Genomic DNA, 25,782 nt, shown 5'->3' on the forward strand with positions numbered 1-25,782 from the left:
AAATGCATGAGAATCTTTCTTGAGGATTAAGGACCTACTGGGTATATGAGCCCCTGATGCTCAACAACAATCTTGAGGGAAGGGAGGTGACAAGCACAGACTTTATTGCTACTAGCACATTAAAAATGAAACCACACACTTGGCTTTCAGTGTGCCATTTCTTTTCAAATACGTGGAGTTGTTTCATTCCAAATACAGAATGAATCTCTTGTCCATTAGCCGTGAGCATCGCTTCAAAGGATGTATTTCATGGATCTTAAAGACAGAACTGAGCCCATCATGTTTGCCAAACACATCTCATGGAATAGGGCTTCAGGGAAATTATTATAACAGGGAGTGGGATTTAGCTTTCTGTGATGAAAAAATGCCATGGAAATACAGCAATGTATTTACAGTTTTTAATCCTCGTGCCATTCCCCTCTTCCCCACCGCCTTTAACACAATAAATAATCTTTATGGGTTTACCATGAAGCAGCTTTAAAATGCCTCAGCTGCAGTCCTGAGGCAGCAACGCACAGCTAAATAAAAGGCTCCAAACAGCATTCAAATTGTTCCTGGGGCAAATACATATGTGGTCATATGAACCTATAAAAGGCAAATTCATGCTGACAGCCCTGCCGGATGAGCTTGCTTAGCAGGAGGAGAAAACAACTTAGGACCCAAGCTGGCCTCTGGCTCCTTCTCTCTCTCACAGGCGTGCACACAAACACATATATATGTAAACACCAGTGTATGTGATCTATGTTCTTGAACACGGGAACCTGGCACCATTTTAGTTAGGGACTTAACTGTTTTCTGCACGGTCGGTTCTCCTTCATATGTGAACGATGCTTCCACAAAGCAGTGTGAGACTTTTTGGTGGCCAGTGTTGCAGAAGCGTGTTTTCATGTGTCCCCAGCCCCAGCCTTTGCCACCTCCAAGGGAGTCTGCCAAGGCACAACTTAAAAACTCATTCAGACAGCCTCCAGCAGATTGCCTAAAAGGTAAGGGAAATCTCAAAAGGAGTGAAAAACTTAAAAGTGGCTTCTCAAAGGCTGCACAGATCATCTCTCTCTCTCTCTCTCTCTCTCTCTCTCTCTCTCTCTTTTTTGGTGGTTGTTGTTGTTGTTTCTGTTAAACCTAAAGTGTTTAAAAGCTTTAATATTGATGGCCTGTCAACTTTGTCCTGATTCTTTTCCTTTCAGTTAAAAGGTTTTTGTTGTTGTAGCTTATGCAGTTGCTCTGTTGCTATGGAAACGTGACATCAAAATGACGTTTCTCTGTTTAAAAGCTTTTAACTAAATTCCTGCCTGTCAGATGTAGGCCCCATTTTGTGCACTCAAGCTTCAAGCTGTTGCAAAGAGGTTTCATGTGTTCTGTTGTCATTCAAATCCTGTAGCCTCCTATGCATGCATTGCACTGCAGAATCCTAAACCAAAAAGTAAAATCTATATTAAGTGTTCTCTTTTAAAAAACCCTTTTAGGTCAATCAGCAATGGCTGCAGCAGAAATCCCCAGTTATATTGTTTCTGCTCAGACTGAGAAGCACAGGAGGGCCAGGAACTGGACTGATGCAGAAATGAGAGGCTTAATGCTGGTCTGGGAAGAATTTTTTGATGAACTGAAACAAACTAAAAGGAATGCCAAAGTTTATGAGAAAATGGCAAACAAACTCTTTGAAATGACTGGAGAAATTCGCCATGGAGAAGAAATAAAGATAAAAATCACAAACATGACATTCCAGTACAGGTAAGGAGCAGTTAATTGCTTTTATTCTTCTGAAAGAGATTTGTTGAAACTGATCAGGTTTTTGCCTTTCTGAAAAGGTTGTGTAAAGAGAATCCAAAGATGAAGGATTAAAGCCTCTTCATGAGGCTCTTAAAAATCTCTCTCAGCACTTTCACCATGTTATGATGCTTAATTTTTTCCCCATGCTAATTTAAAATTGCTAGCATAACTTTAGTACAGTAGTGATTAATCCTTTTATCCAATAAAAAGGTGCAAATATTGAATGTATTTTTGTTTATGTTATGATATGATTTTGCACTTGCAATTAAACCCACTGCAGCATAGATTAATTTCCAACAAGTCTTTTCTATGTGAAAACTAAATTTAAAAAAAACAACACGAAATCATTTTAAAGGAAATATCTTAATTTTGCCATTGCAGAGTGAGGGAGTTACACTTCAGAGGACTAAAATAACTGTATGCATCATCACTGAGTGACACACATTGCTATAATTGTAACCAACATTAACAAATGAAGGATTGCATTTCCAGAAAGAAAACAGTGCACACTGTAAATAAACTTCTAACTGGGGGAGGAAACAAAGATATGTAAAGATGAGATAATGGAGTATACTTAGTGGCCATCAGAATAGAAAGTTGGCTTAGGGGAATGAAATATTTGCAGCTTTGGAACAGAAAAGAAAAGCATGATGGTGTTGAAAAGCAGTTTCTTACCTCTGTGAGAGATCAGCTTTAGCTATGTGCTGTTCTGAAACATGTAATGTCTCATATGAAGCAATCATTCACGAATCTCAAATGTATGATCCCTGTATTTAGTTTTACCTTTTCCAAATTAGTAATAATACAGAAATGTATAATAGGCATCCATGTTAGTCTGTTTTGTTTTTTGTTATAGCATCATCCCTACATTTAAATTGCATGCTGTGTATTAAAGTGAAATGCAGAAGCAATGCTGCAAGCCTTTTAAAATCTCAGCCTTCATTTTCTCCTTTGGTTTGATCTTCTCAAGGTGTCCTCTTAAGTTATGACTTGTATTTTACATGGAACAGGGAATATTCTCAAAATGATGCAATTGCATTTACTTGTCACCTTGGTGGAGAGTACTACTATTTTTTACATATGTGCACCCTGGAACAAAGAAATTATTATGTACTTAAAATCTGATAATGAGAATATTGAGTCTGAAGGCCTAGCTTTGATTCTAAATTGAAATGGTTTAAAAATACAGAGGAAAAAGAGTTGTATATGTTCTGTTTTCCCCCTCTCAAATGTGTGTGTGTGTATGCACATACAAACACTTTTCAAAAGAAATATACACACATTTATCTGCTTCATCTTGAAAATACAAAATACATAAGTGGGATGTTTAAGGACATATGTAACCCTGTCTCATCTACAAGACCTATTGTGAAACTGTTGCTGAGAGAATGTCATGACTGTCTATAAATTGTTCTGTTCATTCTGTTCACAAATTTTGCTACAAACCAAAGCATTTAAATGTTTTCAGGCCACAATTTCAGAGATAAAAACACTCTGTGCTCTTTGAAAATGTTTAGGTGGACACATTAATCAGAAACTATTTGCAGGACCTTAATTCATTTGCAGAGAAGCTAAGATCTTTTGAAACATTGCTCAGCTTTGATCCACTACAACCCCCAATGTGTGCTGTCCAGATATTTTAGACTACAGTTTTCAGCATTTTATTTTATTTTTATTCAAATAATGGGATTTGAAACCAAAACCACCTGGAGAACACCAGTTTGGGGACAGATAGCTGGTGAGGTCCTGCAAAGCCTTTAATATCTTAAGTAAAGACTGAGAAGAGCAATCATAGTATCTCCCTCACATTTAGATTCAATTGTGGTTGAAGTGGTTCTAGTTTGATTCTGGCTGAGATTAATTCATATTAGGTAAATAATTTGGCATTATCTGAACTAGCCAGCTTTATTGTTGTTTGCCTTCAAGTCATTTCTGACTTAAGATCATGAGTTTTCTTGGTAAGATTTGTTCAGAGAGGGTTTTTGCCTTTCCCTTCCTCTGAGGCCGAGAGAGTGTGACTTGCCCACAGTCACTCAGTGTGTTTCCATGGTTGAAAAGGGGTTTGAACTCTGGTCTCTAGAACTGTAGCTCAAGCCACTACACCATGTCTCCGTTCACAAATAAGATTAAAACTTCATTAATTATGCAAGTATTTACATATTTAAATACATTTACAATTAGAGCAATTTGCTACCTTGGCTCCATCCTATGAATTTACCAATCTGCATCTTAGGGTGTCTGCAAATTTGTAGTTGGTGAGGTTGTTAGAGTTCTCTAGTGCCTTTCCTGAGCTATAATGTTAGAGCTCTTTGGTAGAGAATCCCAAGAACCTCATGGAACTACAAAACACAGGATTCCAGAGGACAGAATCATGCTAGTTAAAATAGTATGAATGTACTATAATTGTGTAGCATGGATGCACTGTATTATTTACACAAATTATGGTGGCTGAAAAATTAAGTAGCTCAGGTGAATAAATCTAGAAAGACCTATTTGCTGGGAGAGTCTGGATGCCAGTAACAGTATCTTGAGAATTGTCCCATGCTTCCTTTCTCTCCCAGCATGCTTCGTTGTTGTTTTTTTTCCTTTTCACAAATAAAGGTCAGCTATAAATACCATCAAGAATTCTTTTTTTTTTTTTTTTTGAAAAAAGAAAATGATATCCTGGACATTTTGTAATGCTTTTAAAGATTTGTACTGCTTAATTTTACAACTGGGGCAAGTAAATAATTGAAAATGCAAGCAATGATGCAAGAGAAGCAAAGCAATTAGTATGTAGAATCACCAGGCAACTATGATTGAAAACTCTTTCAGATTTATGTCCTTTATTTTTTTTATAGAATCAAAAAGGGAAAAAGAAAAAACAACAACAGAACATAAGTAGATTCTGCAAAAGTCTTTCTATTACTATCTGTCTCCAGATGTTTTCATGGTTCATTATTAGACTGTGGAATTTATACCGCACCACTCAGATAAAACCGAATCTTGAACTGGTAGCCAAAATATGTGTGTTTGTGGGATGACTAGGAAGGAGGGTCTGGGTCAGGTTCTGTTGGCCCAGTTTCATGCTGAGTTTGATTCCATGATGTCAAGGTGCACTCTAGAACAGCTCATGTCCACTAAAGCTAATTTGTAACATTTCCCTAAACTAGTAATTGAGGGCCCGAACAGACAGGCCAAAATAAAGCTGCTTCGGGTCACCTTGGAGTAGGGTTGCCATAATGGAGGACCTCCAAACCGGGACAAATGTAGGACCAGGTTTGAAAATGTAGGACTTTTTTTTATTTCCTGGCTAGGAAATTTTAAAAAAAGTCCTACATTTTCAAACCCTGTCCTCCTCCTCCCGGCTTCGGAGGACGCCTAGGCCGGCTCCCAAGCCGGGAGGAGGAACGGGGGCCGCTTGGAATCGCGGCGATCGCAGCGGTTCCAGCGGCCTCTTCCTCCTCCCCGGCCTCGCGGAGGCCTTGGAGGACCCCGCGATTGCGGAGCTGCCTCCAAGGCCTCGCTGTGGCCTGGGAGGGAGCGTCTCCGCGGCCAAAGCTCCAACCGCGGAGAGCGCTCCCAGGCCTCAGCGAGGCCTTGGAGGACCTGCAGCACACGGAGGTGGCCGCAGGTGGTGCCGTCCCGGTCTGGGCGCCAAACCGGACCGGGACGGCACCGCCCAAACCGGGATTGTCCTGCCTACAGGCGGGATATGGCATCCCTACCTTGGAGGTATGTTGTTTAAATGCTGCATGCATCCTAAGAGGTCCGAAGCCATGCCAAAGCCACGTTCCAGTCCTAAGGACTGTAGCGCCACTTTGGCACAGCTTCTGGCCTCTTAATATAAATGTGTCATTTAAACAACATACCTCCAAAGTGACCCGAAACAGCTTTATTTTGGCCTGTCTGTTTGGGCCCTAAGTTTAAAAAACAAACCCCGCCCCTAGCAATTTCTATAAATTTCCCATGCGCATGCAAATCAAACACAGTGTAAAGTATTTACACCGTATTTACACTGTAATAAAAGTATTTACACTTTAATGTAAGGTGTTTAAATTAAAAAAACAGACATATTTGCCACTAACCTTATTTAAAGAAATTTACAGTGGTGTGGTGATTTTAATGTTGGATCAGGGGTCCATCTACACTGTACAAATAATGCAGTTTGACACCAGTTTAAGTGCTTTAGCTCCATCCTGTGTTATCCTGGCATTTGTAGTTTTACAAGGTATTTGGCCGGCTCTGCCAGAGTGCTTATGCCTCATAAAACTAAAAACTCCTGGATTTTGTAGCTTGAGCCATACTGCATTCTTTCTACAGTGTAGGTGAACCCTAGGACTTTGAAGACCACGATTTTAATTCCCACTCAGCCATAGAAACCCACTGGGTGACCTAGGGCAAGTCACAGCCTCAGAGGAAGGAAAAGGCAAATCTCTTCTGAACAAATCTTGCCTAGAAATTGTTCTGATAATTTTGCTTTAGGATTGCTATAAGTCAGAAATGACTTGAACGCACACAACAACAAAATGAATTTGAACATGGTAAGAAAAGAAGATAAAATTGGGAGATCACAATTCACGGGGCAGAGGAGATAAATCTTAAATTTTGTATTCCTAGCATTACTTTATAACAGTGGTTCCCAGCCTGTGATCCGTAGAAACCTTAGGGCTACCCAAGTAAAAAAGGTTGGGAACCCCTGCTTTATGGAGTGTGCAGAAACTCTTCAAAGTGCTCTTGGCACTCCCAGTTCAACTAAAGCTTAGGGAAGGAAAGCAACTTCCATAAGGATTGCAGTGTAGGGTAAAATATTAACCAAAATACTAAAACACTACAATATGGTCCTGATCATGATCAGCACTTCTAAAACTAGAAAAATTAAATATGCAAGATGAAATTGCATATTTCATACAACTTGTAATTTGGTCCTGAGTTTTTCACTTTCTTGTGTCTGCTATATTGAAGGTTAGGTTTGGATAGTTTTAGAATAAATGAAGTTTGCTTGTGGTTTTCTAAAATAAAACCATAATAATGGCAGCAAGACCAAACAAGATATATATATATTCTCCCCCTTCACCTTTCTCCCCTTTGTACCAGTTGGATGCAAATGGAAAGAAGAAAGAACAGCTGTTCTAGATCCTATAAGACATTTTTTGGCGGGGGGGGGGGGGAGAAAAGCTTAACAAGTGACTGGTTTGTGGGAGGCAGGGACTTATGCCAACAAACTATATAGTAACGAAAACAAAACAGCGCTAATGCAGGAAAAACGCCGGGAGAAAAGCTAGAATTACAGAAAGCTTGGTGATAACAGTAGACCTGTCAGGAAGCTAAACATTAATATTTAAAAAATTCTTGTTTCCAAAACATTAAAACAAACCCCCTTTTCCTGGATTTCATTAAACCTACAGATGCTTTCATGTCTGTGGGACTGGGTTCTCACCAAAGTTGGTAAGTTAATCATTATTTTCATAGCTTCGCTGACCTCAAAGAAGCTCTATTTTTCTGGAAGGCTGTTAGGAAGTTCTGATCAAATAACAAATGGTGTAGCAATTTGTTTCCTGATGAAGGTGAATTATTGCACTTCAGTGGCCCCTTTTTCTAGGTGCTGTTCTTGATCAATAAATCTCTAAACAGATGAATTTCAGATTAGGATTGGCTTCTCTTCTTACATTGTACAAGAATTTGTGCAAGTACCTTCAGAGTATATTGTAGCACGTAAATGTAGGATGAGGGATGTGGTGACCTAGTGGTTAAAATGCCAATTCTGACGATTGGAATGTTGGCAGTTCAAGACCCAAGTGCTGAACGATGGGGTGAGCTCCTGTCACTAGTCCCCAGCTTCTGCCAACCTAGCAGTATGAAAGCATGTAAAAGTGCAAGTAGATACACAGGTACCACTTCTCAGTGGGAAGTTAACAGCGTTTGGTGCAGTCATGCTGGCCACGTGACCACTGGAGTACTCCTCGGACAACTCTTGCTCTTCGGCTTAGTAAGGGAGATGAGCACCACCCCCTACAGTCATTTACGACTAGACATTAATGTCAAGGGACTACTTTTACCTTTCTAAATGCAGGATGGCTTCCTCAATTGTGTGTCAACACTTAATTCCGTCCTACTGAGAGGGAATTCACAGCAAAAAGTAAAAATGTATCATGTCCTCCTACTTATTGCTTCCTGGGGTGAAGGCTTGAAGGAAATTTTAAAATTAAACTGCCCCAGACTAAGATATAAACTGTTGTAAGTCCCTTGGAGGAAAAATGGCGTACAGTTTCTATTAAATTTATCAACTTCAGCATCTTCACAACATAAATAATGTTATATTATTTCTTCTTTCAACTAAAACAGTTTTGCTACCATATTAATATACTCTTGAATCAATTTTTCTAACATTCTACACCTACAATACCTTACTTTTAAAAACTTCTCCTTAAAACCTTAATATCAATTACAAGTACTTTTACCCATATTTCTCTTAATCTATCTATATGTTGTAACCCAATTTTGATCCATTCTTATGTATCTTATCTCTATCTCTAACATCACACACCAACAATACTTCATTTTGAAGAGGTTCTCTTTAAGATCTTAACCTATTATAACTTTCTATTCCTTAAGGAATATTTTCCATTAATCTATCTGCATATTGAAGCAAGAATTTTTAAGCCCTTCTAGCCTTCCTCCCCTGCCTTTTTCTTCACTTTATGCCTTGCTTATCTGAAACAAACTGAAACAAAGGTCTTATTTTATCACAGGGGGTTTCTACAACAATAACAACAACAAGTTTAACCTCTCCTCTTTTAGCATTTTCAATTTTATTCCATATTTTACTCCATATCATAGCATCAACAGTATAGGACATCTTCATCATAACAGTTCACAAATATTAAACTTTCTTCTCAGTTAACACTGCACACTAAATTAAATGGCATATAGAAAAGCTTGTTGCTATGGGACAAAAGCCAAGAGAGCATTGCTAGGTAGATAATTATTTCCTTAATAAATGGAATTGGTCAAAAAGGATTTGTTAAAATACCCAGAGCTTCACTGTAAAGATGTTCAGAGGAAAATGCTTTGTTTGGTGGTTAGAATGCCTTCTCTATGCTTGTTCACCACATACGTTTGCTTAATAAAGGTGAATGCTTGCTTCAAAGGCTGTTTCATTTTCAACATCAACTTTGTCCCCGTACTACTTACAATCAATTTATATACCATACTTTTCACAATATATTGTGATAGCAATTTTCAGAAAACAAATACAATAAGCATGATTATAATTCATTTCAACATATCATTTGCAAATCAATAGCAACTCATTTAAATCATATCAGAAATTATAATGAGCCAGTTAACAGTATCAGGTATCAGCAACAGAAACAATAGGTTAACATTAAGCAGTTCACTAAAGAGTTCATATTGGGAGATCTGGGGTATTTTGCCTGCCTCAAACTTGGTGCCTCAAAGGAAAGATAATGCAAAACCAATTTTTAAAAAATCAGTCTTTTAAAAAAAGAACAATCTTTCAATTTTTGTTTTCAAAGAGAAGAATATTTCAGGGAGAGTGCAGTTCATCAAGGGCTGGTTGTTGTTTGTTGTTAGCTGCCTTTGAGTCCCAACCCCAACTGTTGGCGACCCTGTGGATGAGACATCTCCAAGACCCCCCTATGCTCCACTGCTCTGTTTAGGTCCTGTAGATTCAGGCCTGTGACCTCCCTGATTGAGTCTGACATGCGCTCTTCCTTTTCTCCTAGTGCCTTTTAACTTCCCTAGCATTGTTGTCTTTTCTAATAAACCATGCCTTCTCATGATGTAGCCAGAACACAGCAGCCTCAGTTTCATCATCTTCGCTTCCAGGGAGAGTTCAGTCTTGATCTGTTTTAGGACCCATTTGTTTGACTTATTTGCCCCCCAGGGTATCCTCAGCACTATTCTCCAGCACCACATCTCAAATGAATTGATTTTCTTTCTATTGGCTTTCTTCACTGTCCAGCTCTCACATCCATACAAGGTGATGGGGGATACAATGGTTTGGATGATTTTAACTCTAGTACTCAGTACTAGAGTTACTATAGCCCCATTCCCACTGGGCTATAAAGCGAATCAAGAATCAGATTATAGGAACATCGTTCCCATTTGAACTCGCATTCGATCCTAGTTTAAGGAAAATCGTTCCCATTTGAATTTGTGTTCGATCCTACTTTGATTGATTTCTCTAGCGAAAACCCAAACCAGTGGTGGATAACCCGGATTATCCTGGCACCACTTTTCCAGCGGTTCTTTTGCCAGGGACTGTGTCTGATCCGGGGTAAATTAATGGGAATGTCGGGTGTCTGATTCGTGTAGTTTGGGATGTGAGGGCCAGTGTTAAAGGGGCTGGTCTGGGGGTGACACCTACATTGTTCTCTTTCCTGGCATTCCAGGCCCCATTTTCCCGTTTGTGTAGCCTTTCCTCAGTGGTGCAGGAAGTGATCGTGTGTGTAGCAGGTCCGTAGCTAGGCAAGTGGGGCACCGCGGGGCCACCAGCCAAAGGGGGCCCCAAGGAGAGGGAGAGAGAGAGAGAGAGAGACTTAGGCTGTATCTACACTGGAGAAATCACCCGGTTTGGCACTGCTTTCACTCTTTCCTGGCTCTAGGCCATGGAATTCTGGGAGGTGTGCCCACAACAAACTCCAACTCTCAGAATGCCTTAGCCTTGAGCTAGGATGCTTAAAAGCAGTGCCAAACTGGGTGATTTCTCCAGTGTAGATGCACCCTCAGTCTCTTTGTGTTTCTCTGGCGCGTGCATGTCTGCGTGCTCCCCTGCCTGCCCCTCCTGAGAGTTGGAGTTTGTTGTGGGACTGGGCACACACACACACACACACACACACACACACACACACAGGGGAAGAACTTTGGATCTGAATTGGATGCCCTCTTAGTCTTCCTCCCCCCCTCCTCCTCCTCCTCCTCCCCTCTTCCTTCTCCTTCCTCCCCTCTTCTTCTTCCTCTTTCTCCTCCTCCTCTTCCACTCTGGGCCCGACAACATACTCCAACTCCCAGAATTCCATAGTCTAGAGCCAGAAAAGAGTGAAAGAGGTGCCAGGAGTGTGGATGCAGCCTCTCTCTCTCTGGTGCATGCACGCTCCCCTGCCCCGAGTCCTGGGAGTTGGGTTTTGTTGCTGGCCGGCTGGGCCCTTCTTATTTCTCTTCCTCCTCCTCCTTTTCTTCCTCCCCTCTTCCTCCTCCTTCCTCCCCTATTCTTCTTCCTCCCCTCTTCTTCCTCTCATCTTCTTCTTCCTCCTCCTCCTCCTCTTCCTCCCTTCTTCCTCCTCTTCTTCCTTCCCTTTTCCTCCTCCTATTCTCCTCCTCCTCCTCCTCCTCCTCCTTTCTCTTCCCCCTTTCCTCCTCTTCTGTTGTTGTTGTTGTTGTTGTTGTTGTTGTTGTGTGCCTTCAAATTCAAATTTTATTGCTTTTGACCAAAGGTCATTGCACAGCACAACAATATAACAATACATATAACAATATAACAATACATGTAAATTATATCTAAAATGCGAGTATCTCGTATCTGGTATAGAATTTCTAAACAGACGAACCACAGTTGTCATTATGGATTAAAAATTTTGTCAAATATAGTCATCACCTTTACAATTTATGGCTATCCCTGTTATATACTTGTTCCTGATTTTTTTAGCTGCTAAGGCAAACAAAGCTACTTTCCAGGTTACATATTTATTCAGGTCCAGTAGAAGTGCTTTCAACTCCTTTCAGATTTATGGTGACCTTGCAGAGTTTCCCTGGCCAGTTTCTTCAGGGGGAGGTTGCCTTTACCTTTCCCTGCGAGGCTGAGAGAGTGTGACGTGCCCAAGGTCTCCCAGTGGATCTGTATGTCCAGTGTGTCTCCTCAAATTCTCTAGCCCCCTCTTCTTCCCTCCTCCTTCTTCTTTTTCCTCCTCTTCTTCCTCCTTATCTGCCCCCTCTTCTTCCCCCTTCTTCTTCTTCTTCTTCTTCTTCTTCTTCTTCTTCTTCTTCTTCCTCCTCCTCCTCTTCTTCCTCTTCTTCTTCCCCTCTTCCAAATACAATGACGCCTGGCCGCCCAAGCGCACAGACGCTTCAGCGATCCATTGACCGCTCAAAACAAAACAAAACAGAAAAACAGGTTTGAAAGACGCAAATGGGAATGGAAAACAAAAATAGTCAAAATGCGTCGAAGCAACTGACGTCACTCTGACATCTAATCGCCTAAGCACTTGATTGACAACTTTAAAAAGGAAAAACCGGTTCCAGACAGGCAATGGGAATGGGGAACAAACATGTCCGCATCAAAATACAATGGAGAAATATCAATGGGAATGGTAACATGGGTCAAGAAAAAACGAGTCCATTTGCTCTTTTTTGTAATGGGAATGATGGACATGATTCGAATACGACTTGGGAACTCAATCCGAGCCAGACTCACAGCAAGATTTGTTGCTTTATAGCCCAGTGGGAATGGGGCCTAGGATTCCTGTCTCATACTTTCATGGCTGTCTTTTCCATTCCTAGTCTTCTTCTGATTTCTTGATTGCAGTCTCCGTTCTGATCAACGTTTGATCCAGAGTACAGAAAATGTTTTAACTATTTCAATTTTCTTGTTATCGAGGATGAATGTGTGAAGATCCTCCATGGTCGTTATTTTTGTTTCCTTTATGTTCAGCTGTAAGCCCGCCAATGCACTTTCTTCTTTTACCTTCCTTAATCATTGTTCCAAGTCTATGAAGTTTTCTGCTAGTATTATGATATCATCTGCATGTTAATTTTTCTTCCTCATAGCATACAGTGCACCTGCACTATACGTGGGTGCGCTATACATGGCTTTGAGCATCGGTGCTCAAGCTGTGCGGGAGCGCGTGGGGTGCGCAGGGTGGTCTGTCCCATTCAAATGAATGGGGGGGTGCACCCATGGTGTGCGTGCGCTGTCACGCCACTGTGCTGCCGCACACACGAGCCCCATCACTTGAATAGGGCTCGACCACAGGCGGAATTTGCTTTACGTGCGGGGGGTCCGGAACAGATCCCCCGTGTAAGGAGAGGTTCCACTGTACTTCCAAACCCACCTTAGGACTCGTGACAGTAAGAACCTTCATCTTGTCTTCAGTTTGTTTTTTCTGATACAACCCATTATTTCCTCCAGGCATTTTCAGAGGAGAGACATTGTCCTTAGCTGTGGGTGTTTTTGAAGGCATGGAGAAAAATCAACATATTGATAGCATGTCAACCCATCCTCTAAATAATCTCTCCCAGTGGTTTCATGTAGAGATGTTGAACAGGACTGAGGATAGAATGGCATCTTATGGTATGCCATATAACATCTCTTCTTTTGTGGAGCAGCTGTCCCCAAGCATCACCATCTGGGATCAATCTGAGAAGCAGATCTGGAATCACTGAAGCACAGTGCCTCCAGTTCCCAAACTTCTCAGGAGTTCCAGAAGGATACCATGGTCATTGTATCAATTCCAGATGAGAAGTCCCAAAGCACCAGCAGGGACACACTCCCCAGGTGAAGATCATCCACTAAGGCAACCATAGCAATTTCAACCCTGTATCCTGTTGTGAAGCTGATTTGAAATGGGTCTAGATAACTTGTGTTATTCAATGCTGCCTGGAGTTGGGAGGCCACTGCTGTCTTGATCACCTTGCCCAGAAGAGGAAGATTTCATACTGGTCTATAGTTGTTTAAGTCCAGGGAGGGATTTTTTAGACATGGTTGTACTAGTTCTTTTAAAGAAGATGGAAATTGCCTTTCTTGGAGATGTATTAATAATACATCTCAGCTAAGATCTAATTGCATCTCCTCAATGACCAGCCAACTATGACAGGAATTCAGATGGCAAGTTGTCTTCCTTACTTGCCTCAGCAGCTTGTCCAAATGGGAGGTACTGTGCAGTTGAAACGGATCAAGTGTAATCATGCCCATGGAGTTGCTATTGTCAACTTCTGCTATAACAATAGCATCTCTTATCTGAGAGATTTTATCTGTGAAATTATCATTAAAGGCATCACAGTTAACTGCTGAGGGCCCTAAAATTGGATGTGGGAGGGAAGATGCCCAAATTAGACCACTCACTAGCCTAAAAAATACAGCTGGATCTGAATTCAAAGATGTAATATGTGCAGAAACAAAGGCTTTCTTAAGTGCACATATTGCTACCTTATAGAAACAAAAATGTTTACTGTATTGTGTCTTGTTGGATTCAAGTCGAGTTTTCCACCATCTGCACTCCAGTTATCAATCCTTCCCATTCAGCTCCCTGAGATCTTCTGTATTCCAAGGAACCTAGTTAGACTGTAGCACTGCTGCTGTAGGGTATGCAGCATCTAACATGCCTTTGCTGAGAAGTCAGACTAAATGTGCTAAACAGCTACTGGACAGCAGTAATACTAGAGTGTGACACTGAGGGAGAATCTCTCAGATACAATGGGCCTTATCACACGTGGGGGGTTTGCAGCTGAGATCCGGAGTCACTCCTGTTCTAGCAACGCGAAACATGATGTTTTTTTCACACCAGATCTGGAGTCACTCCTGTCTAGCAATGCGAATTCACATTAAAACGTGATGTTTTACCACACCTGGTTGTCTTTCCGTTGCCCTTCTGAATCGAGGGGGAAGCAGAGTCAGTTCGATTCCAGACAAGTCATGTGATGTGGATTCAAGCAAAGCGTGGCAAGTGCACATTGTATTATCACACCAGAGGGTTCAACGATTCGAACTGGCACCCTTGTGCATGCTCAATGGGGCTCTGGATGCTGTCCTCCTTCCCTGCCCCCTCCTTAGCTGTCATCCTTCATCGGGATGCAGGAGCAGTCAGGGGATGATGGGACAGGTCACAGGGGGTCACTGGGGCCAGGATCGGGGTGAAGGAGCAGGCAGAGGATGATGGGATAGGTCGCAGGGGGTCACTGGGGCCAGGATTGAGATGAAGGAGCAGGCAGAGGATGATGGGATAGGTCACAGAAGGTCACTGGGGCCAGGATTGGGATGAAGGAGCAGTCAGGAGATGATGGGATAGGTCGCAAGGGGTCACTGGAGCCAGGATCAGGATGAAGAAGCAGTCAGGGGATGATGGGATAGGTCGCAGGGGGTCACTGGGGCAAGGATTGGGATGAAGGAGCAGTCAGGGGATGATGATATAGGTGGCAAGGTGGCAGAGAGGACGAAATGGTATGAAGGAGGAGGAGGGGGTTGAAGGAGCAGGACGCAGGGGGCCAAGGGGGGCGACATCGGAGTGATCTTCCACACCAGACAAATTCGAAGTGAAATCGAAGTGAGCTTAGAAGCGGATTTTGGTGAATTCGCTTGTTTCTGAATTCATCAAAATGAGGAGTCACTTTAGAATCACTGCGGAAGCACCACGGAAGGAGCTCCCATAGAAAGGAATAGCATCTGATAACACATTTATGTTGTGACGTGAATTTGCATCGTTGGACCTGCAGTCATGTCGATCTGAGCTGCAAAAGCTCCAAAAACCTCCGTGTGATAAACATCAATAGAATCAGAGTGTCAGAAGAGACGACAAGGGACATCCAATCCAAACCCCCGCCATGTAGGAAAACAATTAAAACACTTCCAACAGATGGCCATTCAGGCTCTGTTTAAAAATGTCTAAAGAAGAAAGTTTCACCACTCTCCAAGGCATCATAGTCCACTGACAAACAGCTCTTACTTTCAGGAAGTTCTTCCTAATGTTTAGATGGAATCTCTTTTCCTGTAGCTTGAAACCTCTGCTCCGGGTCCTAGTCTCTGGAGCAGCAGAAAACAAGCTTGCTCCATCTTCAATATGACATCTTTTCAAATATTTAAACATTTCTCCAAGGCAGCATATTCCACTATCAAATAACTTACTGTCAGCAAGTTTTTCCTAATGTTGAGTTGGAATCTTTTTCCCTGTAGTTTTAATTGGTTACTCTGGGTCCTGTTCTCTGGAGCGCCATAAAACAAACGTGCTCCATCTTTAGTATGACATCCTTTCAAATATTTAAACAGGGTTATCATGTCACCTCTTAACCTACTTTTCTCCCGAATAAACATACCCAGCTCCCTAAGCCTCTCCTCATAGAGCAAGGTTTCCAAAACTTTCACCATTTTGGTCACCCTCCACTGGACACAGTACAGCTTATCCACATCTTTTTTGAATTGTGTGCCCAGAACTGGACACAATATTCCAGGTGAGGTCTGTTCAAAGCAGAATAAAGTGGTATTATTACTTCCCTTAATCTAGACATTATATTGATGCAGCCTAGAATTGCATTGGCTTTCTTAGCTGCTACATCTCTGTGCCTGGCATCTTCAGAGAATGCTGGCATGAGAGTGAGTGGGGTATATATATATACTGTTTGACCCTTGGTTGAGAGGAAGTGATTTACATGTTGATCTCTGTGTTGGTCTGTTGTTGAATGGCAAGGCCTGAGGGGGTTTATTTAATTAATGATCCATTTTCTGTCCTTTAAAAGGCTTGCTTGAAATGGATGGAGTCTGCTGTTAACCTCTTCCCTCTCTCCCCACTCAGCTCGCAATTCCCACTGCTGCAAATTCAGTGGTCTTCTTGTCAGTCACACAGTGTGACCAGATGTCATAACTGTAAAGAGGAAAAAGCACAACAAAATGTAGGACATTTGAGAAAAATGTAGGGCACAACAAATTAAAAAGTAGACACATACATATTCATGCTTCTCAGTCATGCTCAAAATGGAGGACATTTTGAAATTCCACCTGGACAGAAGGTTGCAATGTAAGACATATCCTGGAAAAGGAGGGCATCTGGTCATCTTGGAGTCACAGCATTTTTGGAGCAACATGTGAGCAACTCAATGCTTGCTCCTCGTTTGAAGAAAAAGTAGTGTCTGGAACTTGTCACCTGGCTGGCTGTGTGATTCTTCCAGCTTCTCCTGCCTGTGGAATTCACAGTAGGAGTGTTACCCTGCAATCTTTCCCATCCAGAAGTCACACATGAAGAATGTTTGCCAACAAACTGTTGGTCTTACAAAATTCAGTAAATAGTTCTCCAGCTTTGTTTCTTGTTCCTAGGCCAAACTTTCCAACCATCTTTGATTCTGCCCTGTTTCTTACTTTTGCATTTTTGTAGCCTATGATCATCAACATGTCTTGTTTGTGTTTGGGTCAATTTCCTCCCAGCTACAATATTTCAGTTTCTCCATCTTCTGCCTCTAGTTGGAGCATAACTTGGATTATGTTTATATTGATGGGTTTTCCCTGACGTCTTCCATTTTCCTAACTACTCATTATCTAATGACTCACGTTACATTTGAAGAGATATCCACCTTTGAGATGGCAGTTGTGAAACATTGTGAGTTTGCCTTCTTTTGCTAAGAACTGAGCAAACAAAGCCTATTTACAACATATTGATTTAAAAGCAAAAACATTAACAATAAAGGTGATTATTATACATGAAAAGTAGTAAAGGTGAACATTAAATATGGTATATAGTTACAACTTGAAATAATGGGATAAGAAATAATTACAAAATATGATTATTCAATACTATTATTAGTATATTATTTAGGAAGAATTTGGATAAATTAGAGACCCGAGAGTAGGTTTATTGATGATGATTTGCAAAGTCATTATAGACTGGATTGTTTATAAGGAAATATTGTATGGAAGACAAAAAAGATTGGGTAGGGCATAGTGATAATTTGCAAATTTTCAAAGTCAGTATATGAAAAAAATATAAGCAATAACTAAAACACTTGGAAGTCATGTTTTATTAGATATGTATGAGTATTAGTGTGGGTTTTTGTGTGTATATGTTTGTATATAATATGTTTTTATTATTAAATAAAGTTTAAAAAACAATAAAGGTGATTTATCAAAGAGCCCAATGAAGGGAAGTGATTCTAAAAAGATTTTGTGGATTTCCTAGTTGAATTTTTATTGGGAACTTTGAAGTTTGGGCAAAGTTAAAGAGTTAAATAATTTATTCCTGCATGGGAAACTGGAAAATTTTGAAGTCTGCACAGTTATCTTCACTTTCAACCCTGTAATTGCTGAACTTGTGTGGTGGATTGGTTAAATATAACAGTTACTGGGAAAATGGCAAATATTACAGAAGAACAAGAACCAGCACTTTTTCAGGAGCTGTTGGAGGAGATTACAGCTTTGAGGAGAGAGATGAAGCATGTCAAGGGAGAGCCTTTGGAAGGCAAGGAACAGAGAGAGAAAAAATCAGTGGGAAAAGTAAAACAAGTTTATAGACTCATAGAATCACAGAGTTGGGGACGTCCAGTGCAACCCCCTGTCATGCAGGAACTCTCAATCAAAGCACCCCTGACAAATGGCCATCCAGCTTCTGTTTAAAGACCTCTAAAGGAGGAGACTCGACCACACCCTGAGAGAACGTGTTTCACTGTCGAACAGCTCTCATGTCAGGAAGGTCCTCCTAATGTTTAGGTGGAATCACTTTTCCTGTAGCTTCCATTCATTGTTCCGAGTCTTTTCTCTAGAGCAGCAGAAAACAAGTTTGATTCATCCTCAGTACTTAAACAGGGCTATCATATCATCTCTTAACCATCTCTTCTCTAGGCTAAACATACTCAGCTTGCTAAATCTCTCCTCATAAGGCATGGTTTCCAGATCTTCCATCATTTTGGTTGCCCCCCTTTGGACCCGCTCCAACTAGCCCATGTCCTTTTTGAATTGTGGTGCCCAGAACTGGAAACAGTATTCCAGGTGAGGCCTGGCCAAAGCATAATACAGTGGCACTATTACTTCCCTTGATCTAGACACTATTCTTCTATTGATGCAGCCTACAATCGCATTGGCCTTTTCAGCTGCCACATCTGGGAGAGGTGGGAAAATAATAATAATAATAATAATAATAATAATAATAATAAATTAATTATCAAATAATAATTATTATTATACAGTTGACTCATGTTCAACTTGTGGTCTACTAGGACTCCTAGACTCCTTTCACAAGTAGTCTTATGAAGCCAGGTTTTTCCCATCCTATATCTATGCATTTCATTATTATTTTTTTTGCCCTAAGTGCAGTACCTTACATTTCTCTGTGTTGAAATTCATTTTGTTAGCTTTGGCTCCGCTTTCTAATCTATTAGAAAGTCACGTAGTGGAATTTGTGGATAATAAAACTGAAGTTACAGATGAAGAGTTAGGAATGAACTTGGAGAATTCAGCATTGGTTTTAAAAATCCAATTTGTTGGAATGATAAATGTTAACAAAAAAACCAAAACATGATTGCACAGGATCAAGTTGAGCTGATGGAGGAATGGAGCTTTAAAACTGAGAAGAAAGAGACTTTCAATAGAGCCAAAGTGCTGCCCATGCCATTACCAAATTAAACTCCCACTATCAGATTTTGCTACTGCTAAATCGCACACCACCACAAGCTCTCCATTTAGTCATTCAATTAGGTTGGAGAAATGAGGACTCATAGGAATGGCTCTACCTGTGTGCCCCCCCCCCCATTCTCTATATTCTGCTCATGGGGGGGGGGCACAGTTTTGATGGAAAGGATGGTTAATTTTCTCCATGTAATAGTCTTTCCCATGTGTCCCATGTTTCCCATGTGTGTGCATTTGCATCTGTATGTACGCATGCATGCATACATGTGTGAGTGTGTGATTGAGAAAGGATGTGTGTATGTAGTAAGGGTTTAGAGAAGCCACCCACAGCCAGACTCTTCTTCACTTCACTTCCAGATTTGGTCATGTCTACCATCATGCAGACCCTGATTCACTGCCACATGTGGCCTTCATACCAGAAAAATTGCCCGCCCCAGCTGTGCACACTCAGCAGCATGTAAACATGACACAGAAGCTGGCCATCTGAAAGTAATGTTGAAAGCAATTGACAGTGTTGTTTTATTTTGTTTTCTTCCTCATTCTTTTTGTCTTCTGTATTAATGTCTTGCTTATTGTCACATTGATAACTAGAAAACAAATAGGTGTTCAGCATTTCCACTTTTCTCTGACACCTATTAGCATTTCTTTGTCTTCTCCACACAGTAAACACATTGCTTCTTTGCTCTTCCAACAATAGCTGGGGAGGGGGGAAACTTAATTATTTTTGAAATCTCTTACAAGTCTCTCTGTTCAACTCCTGATTTCTCCGTACAAATAGGCTACTAATGTGTATTCTAGCTTGATGATGTGTGCCCCCTTTTTTATTTCTTTTACATGGCCCTTTTAAATCTCACTCATCTGAAAGAACCTTGTTCTCCTTTCTTCTATTTCTTGTACATGTCCTATTAAAATCTCAGCACATCTGAAAGTTATTACACACCCATCCTGATTTTTTGACACTCTTCTCGCTTTAATTTTCTTATTAGAATTGTTTGCAACTGTACTCTCCTATTTTACAAATAACCTTCTATTTAAATATTTCTAACTATGTGATCCAACTCAGTATTTCTTTGTTGAAATTGGCTTTTCTAAAGTTCAGAGGGTGTGTCCAACTACTGTATACTTCTTTCATTTTCTTTGGTATGATGAATTTAAGGATGCAGTCACTTCTACCAGAGGTTCCAACTCCTTCCACATTGTTCAATGAGTTCTTCCCTGTTGATGAGAATCAAGTCCTCTTTTCATTTCTTTCATCTTCTGAAAAAAGAAATTATCAGCACAACAAGTGAGGAATTTGTTGGACCTTACTGCCTTGATCCCTGACTGGCAAGTACCTACACAGAACAAGTACACAGGAGGAAACAGCCAGTCAAAATCAGTAATGATGTGTTTAGTATAAATAAGTTCCTTCAGGCACCCATGTTTCAATGGAGTGGGCAGAACCATCAGTCAAGAAGCAGGCTAAGTTCAGATATAGAGTGCAATCCTGACAGTTATGAAGATGTAAAGAGAAGGCCAGAGGGGAGTCCAAAGAGCATACTGAAGTCAAAAAGTCAGGAAAGTTCAAGAGTCTGGAATACAAGAAAGCAGCTGTAATAGCAGTTAAAGGTGACACTGAATCCAGCCCATGTTTCTAGCTTAGGTACTTTACACCCAATTGTCTGAAGGAATGCAGCTGATAGCATTAGGGCAGATTCTCTTGAGGTGACTCTCTTGCAGTTTGGCTTGTTCCAGATGTTACTTATGCTGTTTCTTGTCTCTTGCCTGGGAGGCTCAGCATCAGAGGAGAGATAGAAGTGTAGACAGGGCTACAATGGCTCCACGTATGACAGTCAGAGGCCCCAGCTTGTTCTGATTCTTCCAGTTCTGGCCAATCCTCTTGGCTCCCTGGCTCTGAGGAAACAAATCCTCCAGGGAATAATAATAATAATAATAATAATAATAATAATACTTTGACTGCTAACCAATACCATACGCTATAAACTGCATTTAAACTGAATTTAGGCAAGTATTCCTTGCCTAAAAAAACACTATGAAGTTTATGCGGTCACCATAAATTGACAGGCAACTTGAACGCACATTCAGATACATTTTTAGAAAGCACAGCTGTGAGCAGAGCTTGATACCCTGAACACAGATCACTCACCCCTGAGACTGGTCTTGTTAGAAAGGGCCAGGTAAGTGCAACGACCATCCAATAAGAATGTTTGCCATCCAGGGAGTTAACAGCTGCCCATCAGTTTCTCTTGTGCATGATGTTGAAAATGTTTTTCCAGAATGTTAATTCTGCAGCTGGACTGTACAAGAAATAAAAATTACTGGCAAATAAACAATGCATAATCCTGTTTCTGTGTGCCTCTTGCCAGTCTCAAATTAACTTCTCAGACAGAGCTAACCGTCCTTAAAATTACACTAAGTTCCATGCAAAATGAAACAAAGACAGCAATTTTTTAAAGAAATAGCCAGTTTTACAATTGATTCTACATTTGCCAAAATAAAATAAAAAAAATAAAAATAAAAAAAATGTATTGATGATTGTTCTACAGCCGAAAAATCCAAACAAAGCCAAGAATCAATTTTTGTTTGGGGAAATACATAAGAAACCTCACTGAAGTCTTTGTTTTGTTCTCACTTGCTTACACACCACAAAGCTAGTGTGGTGTAGTGGTTAGAGCATTGCACTATGACTCTGGAGATGAGGGTTCAAATCTCCACTCTGCTGTGAATAGCATTTTCAGAAGCATGCTGTTGTACCAGCAGAAGAGGCTAGTGTGATGAAGCTCTTAGGCTTGGCACATAATTAAGGTAATGGGAACTATTTTTCCACAGTTGAAAATGTTAGGAAAGCCTTGTATGCTTTGAATCAAAATTATGTCAGACTCTTATACCCTTGCAAAACTCATCTTGCTGGTATTGTAAAATGGAAGAATGATCCCTGGTACTTATTTAAGTAGGAATGTCTCTGTGTTGTTTTGAAGCGTGTATTTATCTGAATCTCGTTTCAGAGTCAACATTTAATTTTGATGAAAAACATTGTTGAATTATATCTACACAGGCTTGGCTCTCTTGATTCCTTTTAGTGCCCCCAAATGGCTTACATTGCTTCACTTACACTAAGACACTGAAGTTGTGAAATTTTATGCGTATTTACTTCTTATTGTAGATGTCATTCTGTGAACATTCTGTCAATTCAAAAGATCTGATCCATCTCTGTAGAACGTTTTGCATATGAACTATTTTTGTTTATATGTACAGTTGTTTATCATTGTATTGAATATACTTAATATTTTTCTTTTTCACCAGTACGCATTCCACACAACCCCCTATTCTTTTTGTTTAGTTTGTTTTGTATTCATTTCATTAAAGCAGTTTTGCTGTTTACTATTATAATCAAAATAATTCATAAAATTTAGAAATTAAAAATATATAATGTTTGTATTAACCAAATCTCTTCAGAAAGTTGTATTGGAATATTTTACCCATTTGAATAATTTATTTATAGCAGACACATGACTTAAGTATTGCACTTTGGCTCCTTAAGCCACCAATTGGCACAGGAATGGTATTATTTATAATTTATTTTGAGAGCTTTTTCACAAGCCTCAAGAGATTAATATTGCATTCATTTAGAAGGGAAAGTAGTAACAGGAAGCAAAATACTACAGGTAATAAAAGAGATAGTAAAAGCCAGGAATGCTGTGCTTTGAATGCAAAGAAACCAGGATTTGTGTGTGTGTGTGTACAAATACACACATATGTTGTTTCATTATTATTATCACTATCATTATTATTATTATTATTATTATTATTTTGCATTTGGTACTCAGAGGCAGCAGATATATGAAATATTTGTTTGTCTTCTCATTTTAGGTTTTACACCATGCAGTTCAACATGTGTACTTGATTACTCACAATGTACTTACCTGCAGGTAGATATGTCGATTTAGTCTTTGGAAAAGCATTTTCTTTGCTTGATTTGACAACATACACACACTGACACAGTGTCAACACAATGTGATTTTTCAGCACAGATGTTGCTCTCTGACTTGGCACATTCTTTGAAGCATATTTTTTATGGTTAGAATATTTAGTTGTGTTACTTCAGGTAATTTGGATAGAATAGCAAATTTAGAATAAAATGTTTTACAGAACCTTAGAATCACAGAATAGGAAGGAACCAAAAGGGTCATGTAGTCCAGTCTCTGGCCATTCATGAATGGTTGAACTACTCCAGAGAGATGGCTATCCAACTTCTGTTTACAGACTTTATACAGTTTAAAGAAGAAGAGGCAGTCTATGCCAGTGTCAAGCAGCTCTTACAGTGAGGCGGTTCTTCTTCACGTTTAAGTGGAATCTTTTTTCTTGTAATTTGAATTCATTGCTTCTTGTTCTTGTCCACATAACAACCCTTCAGACAGTGGTGTCACTAAGGAGGTACAGAGCATACCCTAAGAAGGGGGACACCACTGCTACTCAAACATCTGCCTTTGCGCAGAAACAGGCTGTGGTATTCACCTGTGTCCCTTTAGATGCTGAAGAGATAGTGTGAGTGTGCTGAGGCTCACTGAGAGGAAAAAAGAGAGGCCACAGTTTTTAAATTTAAAATTTTATTTTATTTTTATTTTTAATTTTTTTAAAAACAATTCTTTGAAAATATAACATTTTACCAAATTTTCACTTCGACCACATGAAACTATGTATATGTACATATAAATGTATTCAGGCTGTGCATATGATATTGTAATTTAAAGATTTAATTTTAATTTTGCTAAAATTCAAAGACATAGGCGTGTAAGTCTGTGGAATCATTATGTACAGAGATCTTGTACCACCTTTGAGACTAACTGAAAGAAAGAAGTTGGCAGCATGAGAAGTTGGGAGCATTCAGTCTACTTCCTCAGATGCATTTAATTTTGCTAGTTGTCTATGTCACAACTATTACCAATTACATTTGGTAATATACAGAAATTACAATTACAGTCAGCCTCCACATCTGTGGCTTTGACTTTTGCAGATTTGATTACTCATGGATTTGAGTAATATGTTCTCTCAAGGAACCCATGGGTGCTCCAGCACCACTTCCAAGTCAACTTCCACCAGAAATTGTGCTGCAGGACCTAGAGATTCCTAGAGAGAACACTTCTCTAGGCATTTGTAGGTCTTCCAGCAGAATTCTATGATCAACTTCAGACAGATGTTGACCATAGAGTAGCACTGGAGGACCTAGAGATTCCTAGAGAGGTGTTCCCTCAGGTTGAAACATTTGTAATTTTTTTTTATTTGCGTTTTTTCCACTTTCCTGTAGGATTTGAAAGGCACATACACATGGGAATACTATCTCATCACTATTTCAGACAGTTGGTGTCACCTTGTGGGTTTACCAATGAATTAAAAGGAACTTTGCTGTTTCTTAAGGCTGCTCTAGATTATTTTGGCTATGATATAGATAGCATATCAAAATTTTGATGCTGTCTAGGCATGGACAACCATATTACTGCATATGAATACTGTACATATGATATGATCTGAAATGATATACAGTATGTTTAAATATATTCCTCTGTTCTTATGAATTCCTGGTATCTCAAACACCAAAATGGGAGATGTCTCAAGAAACCAGGATGGATGACTAAGGAACTTTCAACTGAGCTAAGTTTTTAACGGAAGACGTATAAGAAATGGAAAAATGAGGAAATCACCAAACAGGAATTCAAACAAATAGCAAGCACATGTAGGGGTAAAGTCAGAAAAGCTAAAGCACAGAATGAACTCAGGCTTGCTAGAGAGGTTAAGAACAATAAAAAGGGCTTTTTTTAGTATGTCTGCAGCAAAAGGAAGAAGAAGGAAACGGTAGGGCCACTGCATGGAGAAGATGGCAAAATGCTAACAGAAGACAGAGAAAGAGCAGAATTACTCAACACCTTCTTTGCCTCAGTCTTCTCAGAAAAAGAAAAGGGTGCTCAACCTGAAGATAATGGAGCAGAGGACAGAACAGGGGAATTTCAGCACAGAATAAGTAAAGAGATAGTAAAGGGAATATCTTGTTAATCTAAATGAATATAAGTCTCCAGGACCCGATGAACTTCATCCAAGGGTATTAAAAGAACTGGCAAATGTAATATTGGAGCCATTGGCAATAATCTTTGAGAACTCCTGGAATACAGGAGAAGTCCCAGCAGACTGGAGGAGGGCAAATGTTGTCCCCATCTTCAAAAAGGGGAAAAAAGAGGATCCAATTATCGTCCAGTTAGTCTGACATCAGTACTAGGAAAGATTCTGGAGCAGATCATTAAACAGAGAGTCTGTGAACATCTAGAAGGCAATGCCATAATCACAAAAAGTCAACATGGGTTTCAGAGAAAGATGTCATGCCAGACAAACCTTATCTCTTTCTTTGATAAAATTACCAGCTTGGTAGACGAAGGGAATGCTGTGGATATAGTATATCTTGATTTCAGAAACAAAGTTTCCCATGACATTCTTGCAAACAAGCTAGTGAAATGTGGGCTAGACAGGTAACGGTTACATGGATTTGTAATTGGTTGACTGGCCGAACCCAAAGAGTTGCTCAACAGTGGATTCTTTTCATCCTGGAGAGAAGTGACCAGTGGGGTCCCACAGGGTTCTGTCCTGGGCCCAGTGCTATTCAACATCTTTATCAATGACTTGGATGACAGAATTGGAGGCATACCTATCCA

At 40.1% G+C, this 25,782-nt stretch overlaps 1 protein-coding gene across 1 annotated transcript in view; it reads left to right on the forward strand.

Annotated features, from left to right (window-relative positions):
- The first annotated feature begins 803 nt into the window (after positions 1-803).
- The window catches only part of LOC149280658 (myb/SANT-like DNA-binding domain-containing protein 1), a 43,476-nt gene continuing 18,497 nt past the window's right edge, over positions 804-25,782 (forward strand). The window contains exons 1-2 of the mRNA XM_089500266.1: positions 804-983; positions 1,464-1,728. Of these exons, the coding sequence (XP_089356392.1) occupies positions 887-983; positions 1,464-1,728 (362 nt within the window). The 5' untranslated portion in view covers positions 804-886. The remainder of the gene's footprint in view (positions 984-1,463; positions 1,729-25,782) is intronic.

This window comes from Sceloporus occidentalis, unplaced genomic scaffold, assembly GCF_023333645.1.
Source record: "Sceloporus occidentalis isolate IW3139 unplaced genomic scaffold, rSceOcc1.0.p SCAF_150, whole genome shotgun sequence".
In the NCBI taxonomy this organism is placed as follows: Eukaryota; Metazoa; Chordata; class Lepidosauria; order Squamata; family Phrynosomatidae; genus Sceloporus; species Sceloporus occidentalis.